A 17,683-nucleotide genomic window follows, 5' to 3' on the forward strand; every position below is an offset into this window, starting at 1 on the left:
CATCATAATAGGCATCGTTATCGTAATTTTCATCATCACTTTCATCATAAAAGTAGGGTTTGTCATCATCATCATTGCCGCAGTCATCATCATCGTCACCATAATAGTAATCGTTGTCATCATCGCAAACTTCATCATCGCTGTCACCATCGTCATGATGACAGTAAGTCGTCAACGGTGCGTTCCACGCGTTTCCGAACGGAAGAACCCACGTGACGGCAGAAGCCCCCGTGAATCGACCTTCCGGGACGTACCTTGAGGTTGCCCTTGGTGGTGAACGCTCGCCCGCAGACGCTGCACGCGAAGGGCCTCTCCCCCGTGTGGGTGCGCTCGTGGATCTGCAGGGCGCTGCTCGAAGAGAACGCCTTGCCGCACGTGGGGCAGTCCCGCTGCTTGTGCGAGCGCCGGCCCGCCGCCGCCGCCGTCGGCGACGACGGAGACCCCGCCGGCGGAATTCCGTGCGAAGACGCGACGAGCGACGGTCGCTCGCCGACGCCCGCGGCCGGAGCCGTCCGCGCTTCGCCCGCGCCGCCGACCGCCGAGATCGGCGGGAAGCACCCCGGCTCCGCGCCGCCCGCCGCGAACAGGGCCACGGCGTCGGCGGGCAGGTCGGCGCGGTGGGTCATCAGGTGCTGCTTCAGGTTGCCCTTGGTGCTGAAGCCGCGGCCGCAGTAGGTGCAGAGGAAGGGCCGCTCCTTCGTGTGGCTCCTGTGGTGGATCTCGAGCGCGCTCTGGCACGAGAAGGTCTTGCCGCACGCGAGGCACGCCACGCAGCGCGCGCGCTCGCGGTCCCGGCCGGCGAACGCCGGGCGGCCGCCGCTGCCGGGACGCGACCCCTCCGCTCCGCCGGCCCCCGCCTCCACCCTCGGTTCGGGGCCGGCGTCCCGCGGCGACGGAGGTGACGCCGAGGCCACGGAGCTCTCCGACGCCCGGTCGCCCGGCGGGCTCGGCGGCGACGCCGTCCCCGAGCCGCCGTGGCCGCGCGGCCGCTCGCGGGGCTCCGGCCCGACGCCCGTCGTCCGCGGCGCCGGAGAATCCGGGCTCGGCCAGCGGGCGGCGGGGGCTCGCCACCCGTCGTGGTCGCCCGCGTCGGAGCTCCCGTACTCGGACGTCCAGTCGTCCCGGTCCGCAGCGCCGCCACCCCCCTCCTCTTCCTCCTCCTCGACCTCATCGACCTCCTCGTCCTCCTCGTCCCCGCCCGCGCCCCCTTCGGCTTCGGCGTCCGGGCTGCCACCTCCTCCTTCTCCTCCGTTCGGCATCACCGCCGCCGCCGCCGCCGCCGCCGCCGCGACGCCCTTGTGCACCGAGTAGTGCGCCTTAAGGTTGCCCTTGGTGGAGAAGGCACGGCCGCACACGCGGCACTGGAAGGGCCTCTCCCCCGTGTGCGTGCGGTAGTGCATCTTGAGCGCGCTCTGGCAGCTGAGCACGCGGTGGCACACGAAGCACCGGTTGGGCTCGGCCGGACGGCGGTCCATCCGCTCCACGAGCTGCTGCAGCTTGGACGTCTCGGGCGCTCGCGGGGGTCTGCCCGCGTCTCCCGCCGCGTCCCCGCCTCCCGGTCCCTCGTAGCCGAACGGAACGGCGTGCGGCTCGCGGCCACGAGGCCCGCGCCGCCACGAGGCCCGCGCTCCGACCAGGCGCGATGACAGCGACGCCGGATCGCCGCCGAAGCCGGACATCGACGACGATGACGCCGCCAGCATCGCCGCCGCCGCGTCCTCGTCGCCGCTGAAGGTTGCCCCGAAAGGGATTCGCGGGCGCTCGGGAAAGCCGACGCGGGGGTCATGGCCGAGGCGCGTCAACGCCTCCCCATGACCGCGCAGGCGCGAGCCGAGGCCCGCTCGGCCAGCCTGGCGGTTTCCGAGCGCCCGGCGCTCGCCAGAGCCAGAGCGTGACTCCGGGGCCCCGTCTCCGCCGAACGCCTCGGACTTCACCTTGATCCTGGGCGCGCTCTCCGGAGAGAGCCGGCCGTCTGCGAAGTCGTCGGTGGCGACGGGCTGGCTGGCGGCCATCGATCGGGTCGCGGTGCCGCCGGCGGCGGACGTCCCGCGGAGGCGGGAGCGGAGTCCGATGGGGTCCGCGCCGAACGGCGACGCGTTCGCATTGCGCCGCGGGGAGGAGGAGGACGCCGCCGGCGGGGACGCGGGGCCGCTCGGGATGGAAGGGAGCGGTGGCTCGTCCCCTCCGTCGAAGTCTCTGCAGAGCTGCTGGGCTCCCGGGGAAGGTCCGCCGGCGGTGGGACGCGGCCGCTTGCCCCCACGGGCCGTAAAGGACGCGTGCGGGGCGATGAGCACGATCTGCTCGCGGATCTCGTCGATGAGCCGCAGCTGCTGGACCTGCTGCCGCTGCAGCGCCACCAGCTGGCTCACGATGGCCGGCAGCGTCGAGGGGCATAGCGGAGGAGGGGCAAGAGGAGGAGGAGGAGGAGGGGGGGCAGGGAGCAGGGGAGCCCCGCTCCCGTTCGGCGAGCTTCCGTCACCGATGTCATTGTCGCCGTCGCTGCCGGACCGCGGGTCCTGGCGGCGGTCCGGAGCGTCGGCCTCGCTCTCCGCCTCGTCGCCCCCTCGTGGTCTCTGCCCGTCCCCGTTGGGCGACGTCAGCGGACGTTGTTGCTCGACGCGGTGTCGCGGCGACGACGCCGCCGCCGCCGCCGCCACCGCGAGTCTCTTCGAGAGTTGCTCCTCCAGGCGCTCGGAGCGCAGTCGCTTGAGGCCAGCGGTGGCGGCCGGCTCCGCCGAGGCCTGCGAGCGCCTCTCCGGGTGGAACCCCAAGGCTCCGTTCCCGTTCTTCTCCCGGCTCGAGCCGCCTGCGTGGAGAAATATAAAAAGAAAAAATTAATATTTTTGTCAACTTATTTTACCAGGTAAGGAGGCCCCGCCTCCGTTCGGCATCACCGCTGCCGCCGCCGCGACGCCCTTGTGCACCGAGTAGTGCGCCTTAAGGTTGCCCTTGGTGGAGAAGGCACGGCCGCACACGTGGCACTGGAAGGGCCTCTCCCCCGTGTGCGTGCGGTAGTGCATCTTGAGCGCGCTCTGGCAGCTGAGCACGCGGTGGCACACGAAGCACCGGTTGGGCCCGGCCGGACGGCGGTCCATCCGCAACCGGGGCCACAAACGATCGCAGCTGAATACTCTGAACGCGCGACATTCGGTCTGATTGTGGAGGGAGAAACCCGGAGGACCCGGAGAAAAATCCGCGCGACCACGGTGGGAGAACATGCAAACTCGAGCGCATGACCTGCTACACCAGGCGATGTAGTTAACATCTCGCCACCGCGGCACCCCCATGTACTGAGATAACAAGATGGTGGGCAAGATGAATGAATGAACGTGGTGTTGACTGGGAGCAGTAGAAATAAAAACTGAACTATTTGTTTTTTTTATATATTGCACCAGGTAAGGCCCCATTGAAGCTGTGTAGAAGCAACGCCGGCCATCACAAACGATAGCCCCCACGAAAGTGGCTTTATCATCATCACGTGGACATTTATAGCGGCGAAACACTCTAAACGCATGCTTCTAGGGAGAGATCAGAGATCCAGAGAGACCCATACTCAACGAGACCCATACACCCACAGAGACCCACAATAACCCACAGAGACCCATACTAAAACTAAGCTACTTTTTATTTCAGCAGGTAAGGCCCCACTGCTGAGCTGTGTGGCTCTTTTTCATAAGCGACCCTGGCCATCACAATTGATAGCTCGACAAAAGTGGCTTCATCATCACGTGGGCATTTATTGCAGTGGTGGTTGATTAAAAATGTGGAGGGTAACAACCCATGGCGAGAGAGAGAGGGAGACACGCAAACTCCAAATATACAGCAGGTGTCAGTGTCAGGTTCGAACCCACGATCTCCTGTACACCAGGCAAGGTAGTTAACATCTACCACCGTGGCACACACGCACGCTGGCAATACGGTGTATCTGTCATACGGTGTATAGCAGGGGACGATGCCAACGCCGGCTGCAAGTGATGATGAAATTGTCACTTGCAACTTTCATCATTTAGCTGAGACCAGGCCAACATGGGTTTGAATCGGGTCCTGAGTGTACACCCACCACCGGAATGGCAGGCACATCTTACAGATGACAAGTCGATGGTCAGTGGGCAGATTAGCTCCATGGTAGGTCCTGGTGTCAAGGACATGGGCCCGCATCCGCTGTCCCGTCACTATGTAGTCCAGCAGATGTTTTTGCTTGGACCCGGCATGCATCCATGATGTTGTGTGGACGCGCCAATGCCGGAACAGCATGTTGGTAATTATAAGCTCATGGGCTGCACAAAAATCTAGCAGCCTCCTACCGTTGTTATTGAGCTGATCTGGTCCATGCCTTCCAATCACTCCAGACCAGGTGCCAGCATCATGACCAACTCGGGCATTGAAGTCACCCAACAAGATGGCCTGTGACAGGAGGTCATAGAAGGCATCTGACTCATCGGCCTTGCCTGCATCCATCTATGGATGTTCGTCTTCGGTGGGGGCATAAGTAACCACGACCACCACTCCTCGCCTCTGGTTGATGGGAAGGCGAGTACCAAAGTAGCCCGGAGCTTACAGCTTCCCACACCTCACTGCCACGCTCCCATGCTCCCTTCATTTTTTTGTTCAGAAGAAGAAACACTCCCTGTTGTTTGGCAGACACCTCCTGCCCCGAGTAGAGGACTGTTCACTCCTCATGGTGGCAGGAGCCAGAGCCGGTCCACCGGACCTCCTGAATACCACAGAGATCTAGGCGATACCGGTCCAGCTCCCAACAGAGGAGTGGCAGCCTCTCCTCCGCAGTGAGCATTCAAACATTCGACGTGGCCACCCGTAGTGGTTTTTCGTTCTTTCTGGAGGAGCCCCGAGGGTAGATATTCAGTCTCCTGGCTCCGCCAAATGAGGTTTGACCAGGAGACGTCATAGACGCCTGCCCCCCCCCCCCCCACCGGGGCCTCCGGCACAAGCTTAATTAAAGTTTTAAATCGTGGTTTAGTGGTAATTCATTGAAGGTGGAGGGGTTACCAGCCCCTCGCACCCATCCAGAGCCCCCATTTGGCCGCTGTGGTGGTTACAAACGCCATGAGGGGAATGGCCAATCTAAATTGGCCCTCCCCCCCCCACGGCACTGCTCACCACAGCGTTGCCGTCCGGCACCAACGCGGAGGTAGGGAGGTGGTTTTGCCGGACACACGCACGTCGACTCACACACACACACCGACTTACACTCACACACACATACCGACTTACACTCACAAACACACGCATCAACTTACACCCACACACACATCAAGTTCACACACACGAGCACGACAATTCACAAACGCAGCAACGGCCAACACGTGGTCGACTCGTGGCCCAGCCAAGCCCAGCCAGCGCTATGGGCCACGTGTCTCTCTGTCTCTCTCTCTCTCTCTCTTATCACCTGTGGTGGATCGTCCATCGATGGAGCGACGATCTAAAGGTCAACTTGGCTTGACCTCTGCGAGAAGAGGATGGAGGGGGGGGGGTGCGGCGGTTATGGAGGGTGGGGGGGGGAATGGCTTTTGTATAGCTGCATTGGGCCAAAATGCATTGTACTGTACTTCCTTGCAAAGTTTCCCCGAAGCCTGAACGTCCTCTCGTGAATACACGATGTGACGTGAATATACGACGTGACTGACAAAGATCACCCTCCCCTGTGAGCGAGTGGCGCGGTCTATGAAGGCTACTGGGAAGCCACGTGGAGCTGGACGCTTTTAAATGATCTCGGTTGAAAGCTCATTCGTTTCGCAACTGCGTCTTAGTGTGTGTTTAGTTTGTTGTCCTTATCCCCTCCCCAGCCGCACCTCCGATTATAACGATCACGGTTGGCTATGTACGGTGCGAAAGAAGTTCAACGTACATACACTACGCTATACACTACACACACTTCGCTATACACAACTCTATATATGACAATACACTACACTATACACTGCAATACACGATACACCACACTACTATACACTACTATACACGACACCACGATAATAAATTGAATTAAACGAACTTCTTTAGAACTACTTTTGTGTTTAGTTTGCCGCCCTTCCCCCGGCATCTCCGATTCGCGCGGTTGACGACGTACAGTGCGAAAGAAGTTCAACAGACAGCACACAATACACTATACACTACAATATACACTACACTATACACTAGTATAGACTACACTATACACTACACTATACACTACACTACTATACACTACACTATACACTACACTATACACTACACTACTATACACTACACTATACACTACACTATACACTACACTATACACTACACACGCCACGCTATACCAGGGCCGTATTATCCAATAGGCACAGTTGGCACTGTGCCTTAGAGCCGACGAAAAGTAAAGGGCCTACAACACATATACAACATATCTACAACATACATGCAACATACATACAACACACATGCAACATACATACAACATACACGCGACATAATGCAACATGCATACAACATGTAACATATCTACAACATACATGCAACATACATACAACATACATATAACATACATGCAACACACATACAGCATACATATAAAATGCATGCAACATACATACAACATACATGTAACATACATACAAATTGCAACATATCTAAAACATACATGCAACATGCATGCAAACATACATGCAACATACATGCAAATCGCAACATACATACAACATACATGCAACATACATGCAACATACATATAAAACATACATACAACATACGTGTGAGTCGCAGGGTAGAGTGGCCAGCACCTTACATCCGGCCGTCTTTGTCTTCCACAGCGCTGACGTTTTTGACAGATCGCATCGAGAATTCAGTTAAGGCCGAGTAGACCTAGGCGAAGGCTCAGGACCGGTTCGGAAAAAAATCCGCCGTCGAAGTCATCGCTCGCGAGCGGGAATCCAACTCGGGTCGCCGGGCGGCTCGTAGCGCAGTGCGCTAACCACTGCGCCCACCGCTCCCCACAAATTAACTATTTTTGTTTATAAATTTGACCAGGTAAGGCGCCACTGAGCCACGTGGCTCGTTTTCAGAAGCCACGCGGCTAGCCACGAATGATAGCTCAACGAAAGTGGCTTCACGTCGTGTGGAAATGAAGAGCAGCCAGACGCTCTGGGAACGCGCAGCGATGATTCTAAAATGTCGAGGGGAGGAAACCCGGAGGCAAATCCACGCGACCACGGGGAGAGAGAGAGAGACACGCAAACTCCAAATATACAGCAGCAGGCGTCAGGGTCGGGATCGAACCCACGACCTCCTGCACACCAGGCGAGGTAGTTAACATCTCCTAGCCACCGTGATGATGATGAGAGAGAGAGAGACACGCAAACTCCAAATATACAGCAGCAGGCGTCAGGGTCGGGATCCAACCCACGACCTCCTGCGTACCTAGCGAGGTAGTTAACATCTCCTAGCCACTGCTGCGCCCTTTATAAAGGCAAAGGACAAGCTACCCCCCTCCCACCCCCACTCTCTACCTCTAACAGACATTTTGGGGGCAAGTACTGTTCACGAGTGTAGCCAGCACCTCTGAAGGCCGGCAACGTTAGCACACGAGAGAGAGAGAGAGGGGGTGGGTGGGGGGGGGTGTCCAGCCACTACGACCGCCCGTACGCCTTTTGTGTGCGCTAAAGCACTCGGATCCCAGCTCGCTACGCCCGATAGCATTCTGCGTTAAGCGTCCGTCAGGGTAATTGATGATCCCGGCCGTCACCCATTCAACCCCAGCGGTTCTCGCTCACCTGCGGTCAGTCGCCTCCTCGTCGCTCTGCTGTCGCTACTACCGCACGGAGTCTACGCCACAAGTTGCACTCGAAGGCGATGGATCGAAGTCCGTGTCGAGGACTCGGTCTCGACTCGGACTGGCTGATTCGTCTCGTCCACCGCGCTGTGTTCAACGACTGAATACAGTGCAGGTCACAATCACCTAGTCACCCACTCACTCATCAACTCACTCACTCACTCACCTACCCACCCAACCACCTAGTCATCCACTCACTCAATCACCCACCTACCCACCCACCCACCTACTCACTCATCCATCCATCTACTCACCCACTCACTCATCAACTCACTCACTCACCTACCCACCCACCTAGACGCCCACTAACTCATCAACTCACTCACTCACCTACCCACCCAACCACCTAGTCATCCACTCACTCAACCACCCACCTACCAACCCACCTACTCACCCACTCACTCATCATCCACCTACTCACCCACTCACTCACCTACCCACTCACCTAGTCGCCCACTCACTCATCAACTCACTCACTCACTCACCTACCCACCCAATCACCTAGTCATCCACTCACTCAATCACCCACCTACCCACCCACCCACCTACTCACTCATCCATCCATCTACTCACCCACTCACTCATCAACTCACTCACTCACCTACCCACCCACCTAGACGCCCACTAACTCATCAACTCACTCACTCACCTACCCACCCAACCACCTAGTCATCCACTCACTCAACCACCCACCTACCAACCCACCTACTCACCCACTCACTCATCATCCACCTACTCACCCACTCACTCACCTACCCACTCACCTAGTCGCCCACTCACTCATCAACTCACTCACTCACTCACCTACCCACCCAACCACCTAGTCATCCACTCACTCAACCACCCACCTAACCACCCACCCACCTACTCACCCACTCACTCATCCATCCACCTACTCACCCACTCACTCATCAACTCACTCACTCACCTACCCACCCACTTAGTCGCCCACTCACTCATCAACTCACTCACTCACCTACCCACCCAACCACCTAGTCATCCACTCACTCAACCACCCACCTACCCACCCACCTACTCACCCACTCACTCATCCATCCACCTACTCACCCACTCACTCACCTACCCACCCACCTAGTCGCCCACTCACTCATCAACTCACTCACTCACCTACCCACCTACCCACCTAGTCATCTACTCACTCAACCACCCACCTACCAACCCACCCACCTACTCACCCACTCACTCATCCATCCACCTATTCACCCACTCACTCACCTACCCACCCACCTAGTCGCCCACTCACTCATCAACTCACTCACTCACTCACCTACCCACCCACCCAGTCATCTACTCACTCAACCACCCACCTACCAACCCACCCACCTACTCACCCACTCACTCATCCATCCACCTACTCACCCACTCACTCACCTACCCACCCACCTAGTCGCCCACTCACTCATCAACTCACTCACTCACCTACCCACCCACCCACATAGTCATCTACTCACCCACCTACAAACCCACCCACCTACTCACCCACTCACTCACCAATCCACCTACTCACCCACTCACTCATCCACTCACTCACTCCCCTACCAACTCCCCCCCCCCCGTCGTCGTCACACGGCGTCACAAAAAGTCAGACCCTCCTCAAATATGACGTCACAAAGCTCTCACTCACCCATCCACCTACTCACTTATCAACTCACTCACTCACCCACCAACCAACCCACCAATCTACTCACCCACTCACTCAACCACCCACCTACCTACCCACCCACCTACTCACCCACTCACTCATCAATTCACTCACTCACCTAACCTACCCACCCACCTACTCACCCACTCAACCACCTACTCTCACACAATCGCCTATTCACTTGCTCATCGACTCCCTCACTCACCCACTTACTCACCCAATCATTCACTCACACACTCACTCCCTTACTCACCCACCCACTCACCCACTGACTCACTCATCAACTCACTCACATACTCACCCACTCACCCACTCACCCATCTACTGTCACACTCACACAATCGCCTACTCACCCACTCACTCACCCACTCGATCACCGACTCGCTCATTCACTCACCCACCTACTCACCCAATCACTTACTCACCACACTCACTCACCACACTGCAGGTAACGACAACACACACACTCACCCACTAACCCCGTTAACCACTCTCTCAATCAAACAAAGATCCCCCGTGTAGCCTGAACAGACTGTAGGGGCAAGTGCTGTTAGCGAGCAGCACCTATGAAGGCCGGCACGGCACACGAGGGGGTGGGTGGCAAGCACCACGCCCGGCCGCCTTTGTCTCCCCAGTGGCGACGTTTACACACCGCACCAGATACTCATTTGAGGCTGAGTCGGCCTAGGGGAGGCCCAGCACCGGTTTAGATAATAATCGTCACCGGTGTTGGCCGTGAGCTGGAATCGAACCCGGGTCGCCGGGTTCGTAGCGCAGCGTAGCGCTCACCGCTACCACTACCTCCCCAAATCCAAGACGCGCGTTACGCTCTTATCCATTACAGCGCTGCTAGTTGCTGGCCGTTTGGCCGCGCATTTATTTATTTATTAATGCGCGTGTGCGTGCGCGCGTGTTTAGGAACGGCGATAAAAAACAGAGACATCCTCCCCCAAACACTCCCGTTGCTCTCCCTTGCCTCCGGCTCGATGTCCCCCCCCCCCCGACCCCCTCGGCTGTGAGCGGAAGAGAGTTCTCGTTGGGGGAATTCTTCCTGCAGCTAGGCGGAAAAATGTGGGTCACCTTTCCTCCGCCGAGTCGTACAATTTAACGACGGCACCAAACGAGAAGCCGGCGAGTGGACAATTGAAATCGTGCCCCGTGCGCTCTGCGTCTGTCGATTCCTCCCTCCCCGTCGTTGGCGTCGGAAGCGGCGAACTCCCGAAATAGCACGCGGCATGCTCTGCTGCTGTCGCCGTTAAAGCGTCGCCTGTGTCGAGCAACCGGGGCCAGACGTGGCTCTGTGATGCCCTCTTCCGCTGACCATTCCGCGTGGACCAGAGTGTCACGTGATAGAAGGAGGGTCGGTCTCAGACGTGGCTCTGTGATGCCCTCTTCCGCTGACCATTCCGCGTGGACCAGAGTGTCACGTGATAGAAGGAGGGTCGGTCTCAGACGTGGCTCTGTGATACCCTCTTCCGCTGACCATTCCGTGAGGACCAGAGTGTCACGTGATAGAAGGAGGGTTGGTCTCAGACGTGGCTCTGTGATACCCTCTTCCGCTGACCATTCCGCGTGGACCAGAGTGTCACGTGATAGAAGGAGGGTCGGTCTCAGACGTGGCTCTGTGATACCCTCTTCCGCTGACCATTCTGTGTGGACCAGAGTGTCACGTGATAGAAGGAGGGTTGGTCTCAGACGTGGCTCTGTGATACCCTCTTCCGCTGACCATTCTGTGTGGACCAGAGTGTCACGTGATAGAAGGAGGGTTGGTCTCAGACGTGGCTCTGTGATACCCTCTTCCGCTGACCATTCCGTGAGGACCAGAGTGTCACGTGATAGTTGGAGGGTTGGTCTCAGACGTGGCTCTGTGATACCCTCTTCCGCTGACCATTCTGTGTGGACCAGAGTGTCACGTGATAGAAGGAGGGTTGGTCTCAGACGTAGCTCTGTGATACCCTCTTCCGCTGACCATTCCGCGTGGACCAGAGTGTCACGTGATAGAAGGAGGGTTGGTCTCAGACGTAGCTCTGTGATACCCTCTTCCGCTGACCATTCCGTGTGGACCAGAGTGTCACGTGATAGAAGGAGGATTGGTCTCAGACGTAGCTACCACTTCCGCTGACCATTCTGTATGGACCAATATGTCACTTGAAGAAGGAGGAGGGTTGGTCTCAGACGTGGCTCTGTGATACCCACATCCGCGGGCCATTCCGTGTCAGACTAGAGTGTCACGTGAAGGAGTAGGAGGGTTAGTTTCAGACGTAGCTCTGTGACATCCACATCCGCGGGCCATTCCGTGTCGGACCAGAGTGTCACGTGAAGGAGTAGGAGGGTTGGTTTCAGACGTAGCTCTGTGATTGCCGCTTCCGCGGGCCGACGGCGGAGAGGAGGAGGGGGAGCAGGGAACGGAGTCGCGTTGCCTTACGCCCCCTCCGTCTCTCCCTCTCAACCCGCACGCCCCCGTGCAAGTGTCGCTTTGCGTGTCGCTACGACGTGAAACGCCACTGGGGATGACGCAGCTGTGTCAACAAAGGCGGCCCTGGACAAATAAATCGGTCACGAGACCCAGGCACCATCGCCCCGCCACCCGTAGGCCGCACCGGGCGAGTCCGTTGCGGCTCGCGAGTGGACTTAGCCCCCCCACCCACCCACTTACTCACCCACTCACCCACCCACCTACTCACCCAACCACCCACCCACTCATCCACCGACCCACTCACTCATCCACATACTCACCCACTCACCCACCCACCCACTCAGCCCCCGCCCAACCACCCACCCACTCACCCACCTACTCACCCAACCACCCACCCACTCATCCACCCACCCACTCACTCACCCACCTACTCACCCAACCAACCACCTACCCACTCACCCAACCACTCACCCACCCACCACACCCACTCACCCAACCACCCACCCACTCACCCCCCACCAACCCACCCACTCACCCACTCACCCCCCACCCACCCAACCACCCACCCAACCACCCACCCAACCACCCACCAACCCACTCATCCACCCACTCACTCACCCACTCACCCAACCCCCCCACTCACCCACTCACCCTCCCAATCCGCTCAACCCCCCCACCCAACCCCCACCCCCCCAGAACCCCCCCCTCCACCCCCCGCTTGGTTGAGCAATGTCTACCTGTCCAGCAACTCGCGACGTTGTGTGTGGTGTGTGTGTGTGGTGTGTGTGTGGTGTGTGTGTGTGGTGTGTGTGTGGTGTGTGTGTGTGGTGTGTGTGTGTAATGTGGTGTGTGGTGTGTGTGTGTGGTATGTGTGTGGTGTGTGTGTGTGGTGTGTGTGTGGTGTGTGTGGTGTGTGTGTGGTGTGTGTGTGTGGTGTGTGTGTGTAATGTGGTGTGTGGTGTGTGTGTGTGGTATGTGTGTGGTGTGTGTGTGTGGTGTGTGTGTGGTGTGTGTGGTGTGTGTGTGGTGTGTGTGTGTGGTGTGTGTGTGTAATGTGGTGTGTGGTGTGTGTGTGTGGTATGTGTGTGGTGTGTGTGGTGTGTGTGTGGTGTGTGTGGTGTGGTGTGTGATGTGTGTGTGTGGTGTGTGTGTGGTGTGTGTGTGGTGTGTGTGGTGTGTGTGGTGTGTGATGTGTGTGGTGTGTGTGTGGTGTGTGTGTGATGTGTGCGTGTGTGCTGTGTGTGTGGTGTGTGTGTGTGTGATGTGTGTGTGTGGTGTGTGCTGTGTGTGTGATGTGTGTGTGGTGTGTGTGTGCTGTGTGTGTGATGTGTGTGGGTGTGTGTGGTGTGTGTGGTGTGTGTGGTGTGTGTGTGTGGTGTGTGTGTGTGGTGTGTGGGGTGTGGTGTGTGGGGTGTGTGTGTGATGTGTGTGTGGTGTGTGTGTGATTTGTGTGTGTGGTGTGTGTGTGATGTGTGTGTGTGGTGTGTGTGTGGTGTGTGTGGTGTGTGTGTGGTGTGTGGGGTGTGGGGTGTGTGTGTGTGGTGTGTGTGTGTGGTGTGTGGTGTGTGGGGTGTGTGTGATGTGTGTGTGATACGTTTGTGTGGTGTGTATGTGTGGTGTGTGTGTGGTGTGTGTGTGGTGTGCGTGTGTGTGTTGGTGTGTGTGTGGTGTGTGTGGTGTGTGTGGTGTGTGTGTTGGTGTGTGTGTGTGGTGTGTGTGGTGTGTATGTGTGTGTGTTGGTGTGTGTGTGTCCGGCAAAACAACCCCCTACCTCCTCGCGGTGCCGGACGGGCAACTCTGTCGTGGACAGTGCTGTGGGGGGAGTTCCAATTTTGATTGGCTCCTCCCCTCATGGCATATGTGTCCACCACAGGGGCTAAACGGGGGCTCTGGACGGGTGCGAGGGGCTGGTAACCCCTCCACCTTCAATTAATTACCACAAAACCACGAATTAAAGTGAAATATGTAACAACTAAGCTTGTGCCGGAGGCCCCGGGGGGCCAGGCGTCTATGACGTCTCCTGGCCAAACCCCAATTGGCGGAGCCAGGAGATTGAATACCTACCCTCGGGGCTACTCCAGAAACAACGAAAAGCCACTACGGGTGGCCACGTGGAATGTTCGAACGCTCACTGCAGAGGAGAGGCTGCCACTCCTCTGTCGGGAGCTGGACCGGTACCGCCTGGATCTATGCGGCATTCAGGAGGTCCGGTGGACCGGCTCTGGCTCCTGCCACCATGAGGGGTGGACAGTCCTCTACTCGGGGCAGCAGACTGCCAAACAACAGGGTGTGGGTCTTCTTTTGAACAAAAGAATGAAGGGGGCGTGGGAGCGTGGCGGTGAGGTGTGGGAAGCTGTAAGCCCCAGGCTACTTTGGGCTCGCCTTCCCATCAACCGGAGGCGAGGAATGGTGGTCGTGGTTACTTATGCCCCCACCGAAGATGAACATCCGTGGAGGGATGCAGGCAAAGCCGATGAGTCAGATGCCTTCTATGACCTCCTTTCACAGGTGCTGGCTAAAGTGGCCCCTCGGGATAGAGTCATCATGTTGGGTGACTTCAATGCCCGAGTTGGTCATGATACTGGCACCTGGTCTGGAGTGATTGGAGGGCATGGGCCAGATCAGCTCAATAACAACGGTAGGAGGCTGCTAGATTTTTGTGCAGCCCATGGGCTTGTAATTACCAACACGCTGTTCCGGCATCGGCGCATCCACACAACATCATGGATGCATGCCGGGTCCAAGCAAGAACATCTGCTGGACTACATAGTGACGGACCAGCGAATGCGAGCCCATGTCCTTGACACCAGGACCTACCGTGGAGCTGATCTGCCCTCTGACCATCGACTAGTCATCTGTAAGATGCGCCTGCCATTCTTCCACTCCGGTGGTGGGTGTACACCCAGGACCCCATTCCAACCTAAAGTGGCCTGGTCTCAGTTATCTGATGAAAGTTGCAAGCGAGAATTTCATCATCGCTTGCGGCTGGGATTGGCATCGTCCCCGACTCCTCCTGATGTCGAGGGTAAATGGGCGAGGTTTAGGACTGTGACTCATGCAGCTGCAATGGCTGCTTTGGGTACGCGGTCCAGACCTCCCCAGACACCCTGGATGACAGAGGAGTTGTTCAGGATGGTTGAGAAAAAGCGACAGGCCCACTGTCATCGGCTACAGAATCCCACGTCAGCAAATGAGGAGGCTTACTGCAGCCTTCGCTCGGAGGTTCGGAGAGCCGTGAGGCGCTGCAAGGATGGGTGGTGGTCGCGGGTTGCTGAGGAGATGGAGTCTGCCTCAGTGGCCCGTGATCACAAATCGCTATTTAACTCCATCAAAAAAGTAACCTGCAGCGCCACACCTATTACCATCATTAGGGGAAAAAACGGTGATCCAATTTCCGACCCCCAGGAACAGGTTCGCAGATTTGCTGAGCATTTCTGTGAGGTCCTGGGGGAGGGAAAATCCCACAGCCAGGAAAACATCGTGGCACAAAGTGAGGATGACCCTGCTGAGGCTGCGGTGCCTCAAATATTGGATGAAGTCACCCCCTGTGAGTGGCTGGCTGAGGTGCCATCTGCTGAGGAAGTATTGAAGGCGATACGGAGTCTGAGACCAGGAAAGGCAGCGGGCAGAGATGATCTCCCAAGCGAAATGCTGAGGGAGGGTGGCGTTTGTGCACAGACTGCCCTATATGACATCATAACAACAGTCTGGACCACTGGACGGGTTCCGCAGGATTGGAAGGATGCCCTGGTGGTCCCCCTTTTTAAGAAGGGGGACCGCACAGACTGTAACAACTACAGGGGCATCTCACTCCTCAGTGTGCCGGGAAAGGTCCTGGCAAGGATTATTCAGCATCGCCTTGCCAGGCACGCTGAGGAGAGGCTTGCGGAGCCCCAATGCGGTTTCAGGAAAGGGCGGTCCTGCACAGATGCCATATTTTCTGTCCGTCTGCTACAGCAGAGGTGTAGGGAATTCCAACAAGACCTACATCTCTGCTTTATTGACCTGGTCAAGGCCTATGATACCATCAGTAGGCCTGGGCTCTGGGTCGTTCTTCGTGCTTTTGGAGTACCTGACCCTCTGCTCACGATCATTAAGGACCTTCATGATGGTGAGCGGGCCCGGGTAAAACTACGTGGCCGGGAGTCAGAGCCATTCCCTGTACACCTTGGGGTGCGACAGGGATGTCCTCTGGCTCCCACATTATTTAACATCTATTTTGACCACGTAGTTCGTGAAGCCTTCAATAGCTGTACCGGGGGAATCTCCATATGGTACAGATATAATGGGAGGCTAATCGATGCCCGGGTGCGGTCAAGGGATGGCTCCCTATTGCTCAACCACGTTATGTATGCTGATGACTTGGTAATAGCTGCTCAGTCAGAGGAGGAGTTGGAGACGCTGCTGCTGAGACTGGAGCGTGCCACTAAGAGGTGGGGCCTTACCATCAGCCCCACCAAAACTAAGCACCTGCCTGGGTATTTTGTACCATCGGACACTCCACCCCCACAACTCCCAATCGGTGATGGGGCAGTTGTGGAGAGAGTGGAGAGTTTCCCATACCTGGGCAGTGTGCTTATGACTGGCTCCAGTTTAACAGCAGAGGTCTCACTCCGAATCAGTCGAGCGGCAATATCTTTTCATCGGTTGCGTAACGCTGTGTGGAAGCTACCTGGTCTGTCGCTCCGCACTAAGCTTCAGGTCTTCTCGGCCACGGTCATTCCCTCCCTTCTCTACGCTTGCGAAACGTGGACCCCCCTAATGGAACATCTTCGCCGGTTAGAAACATTTAGGCTGACCTGCCTACGATCCATCCTGGGTTTAACCAGACTGGATTGTGTGAGGAGCTCACAAATCCTTGAAAGATCTGGGCAGGGTCCCATCGGTGAGCTCCTCCGGCAGGCAAGGCTGCGATGGCTGGGTCATGTAGCCCGCATGCCCAGCCACCGCATGCCGAAACAGCTTTTGTTTGGCCGGATTGAGGGGGCTAAGCGGGCGCGGCACGGGCTAGAGAAGAGATGGAGTGATGTGGTACAGGAGGACGTGGAGCTGAGTGGACTTGCCGATGACTGGTACCAGCGGTGTCAAGATCGGCCTCTGTGGAGGAGGCTCGTGAAGGATGCTACTGGGCAGTTGGAGGCAGTCGCCCTCCAACAACAACGGAGGGCGGAGGAGCGACGCTCACAACAGCGAGCGGAGCGCCGGGTGGCTAAAGCACAGCAGGTTGGCACAGTAGGGGGCACAGGTGGTGCATCAGCCAGTCATCTCAGTCAGTCGACCCGTGGCACCTGGGTCTGCCCCGTGACCTCCTGCCAGCGGGCGTTCGACACTTCACGTGGCCTCAGGGTGCACATAGCCTGGCACAAGCGTCGTGGTGACGTCACCGCCACTTAGTGGCGAATGGCGGTTGTTGTTGTTGTTGTTGTGTGGTGTGTGTGGTGTGGTGTGTGTGTGGTGTGGTGTGTGTGGTGTGTGTGTGTGGTGTGTGTGTGTTGGTGTGTGTGGTGTGTGTGTGGTGTGGTGTGTGTGGTGTGTGTACGTGTGGTGTGTGTGGTGTGTGTAGTGTGTATGTGTAGTGTGTATGTGTGGTGTGTGTGTGTGGTGTGTGTGGTGTGTGTGGTGTGTGGTGTACGTGTGGTGTATGTGTGTGGTGTGTGTGGTGTGTACGTGTGGTGTGTGTGGTGTGTGTAGTGTGTATGTGTAGTGTGTATGTGGTGTGTGTGGTGTGTGTGTGGTGTGTGGTGTGTGTGTGGTGTGTGTGTGGTGTGTGTGGTGTGTACGTGTGGTGTGTGTGTGG

At 57.5% G+C, this 17,683-nt stretch overlaps 1 protein-coding gene across 1 annotated transcript in view; it reads right to left on the reverse strand.

Annotated features, from left to right (window-relative positions):
* The window catches only part of LOC116955989 (uncharacterized), an 83,778-nt gene that overhangs the window by 33,963 nt on the left and 32,132 nt on the right, over positions 1–17,683 (reverse strand). The window contains exon 2 of the mRNA XM_076053840.1: positions 255–2,806. Coding sequence (XP_075909955.1) covers positions 255–2,806 — 2,552 coding nt within the window. The remainder of the gene's footprint in view (positions 1–254; positions 2,807–17,683) is intronic.

This window comes from Petromyzon marinus, chromosome 63 (genome assembly GCF_048934315.1).
Source record: "Petromyzon marinus isolate PM22_M1 ecotype Great Lakes invasive population chromosome 63, UKy_Petmar_22M1.pri1.0, whole genome shotgun sequence".
NCBI lineage: Eukaryota > Metazoa > Chordata > Hyperoartia > Petromyzontiformes > Petromyzontidae > Petromyzon > Petromyzon marinus.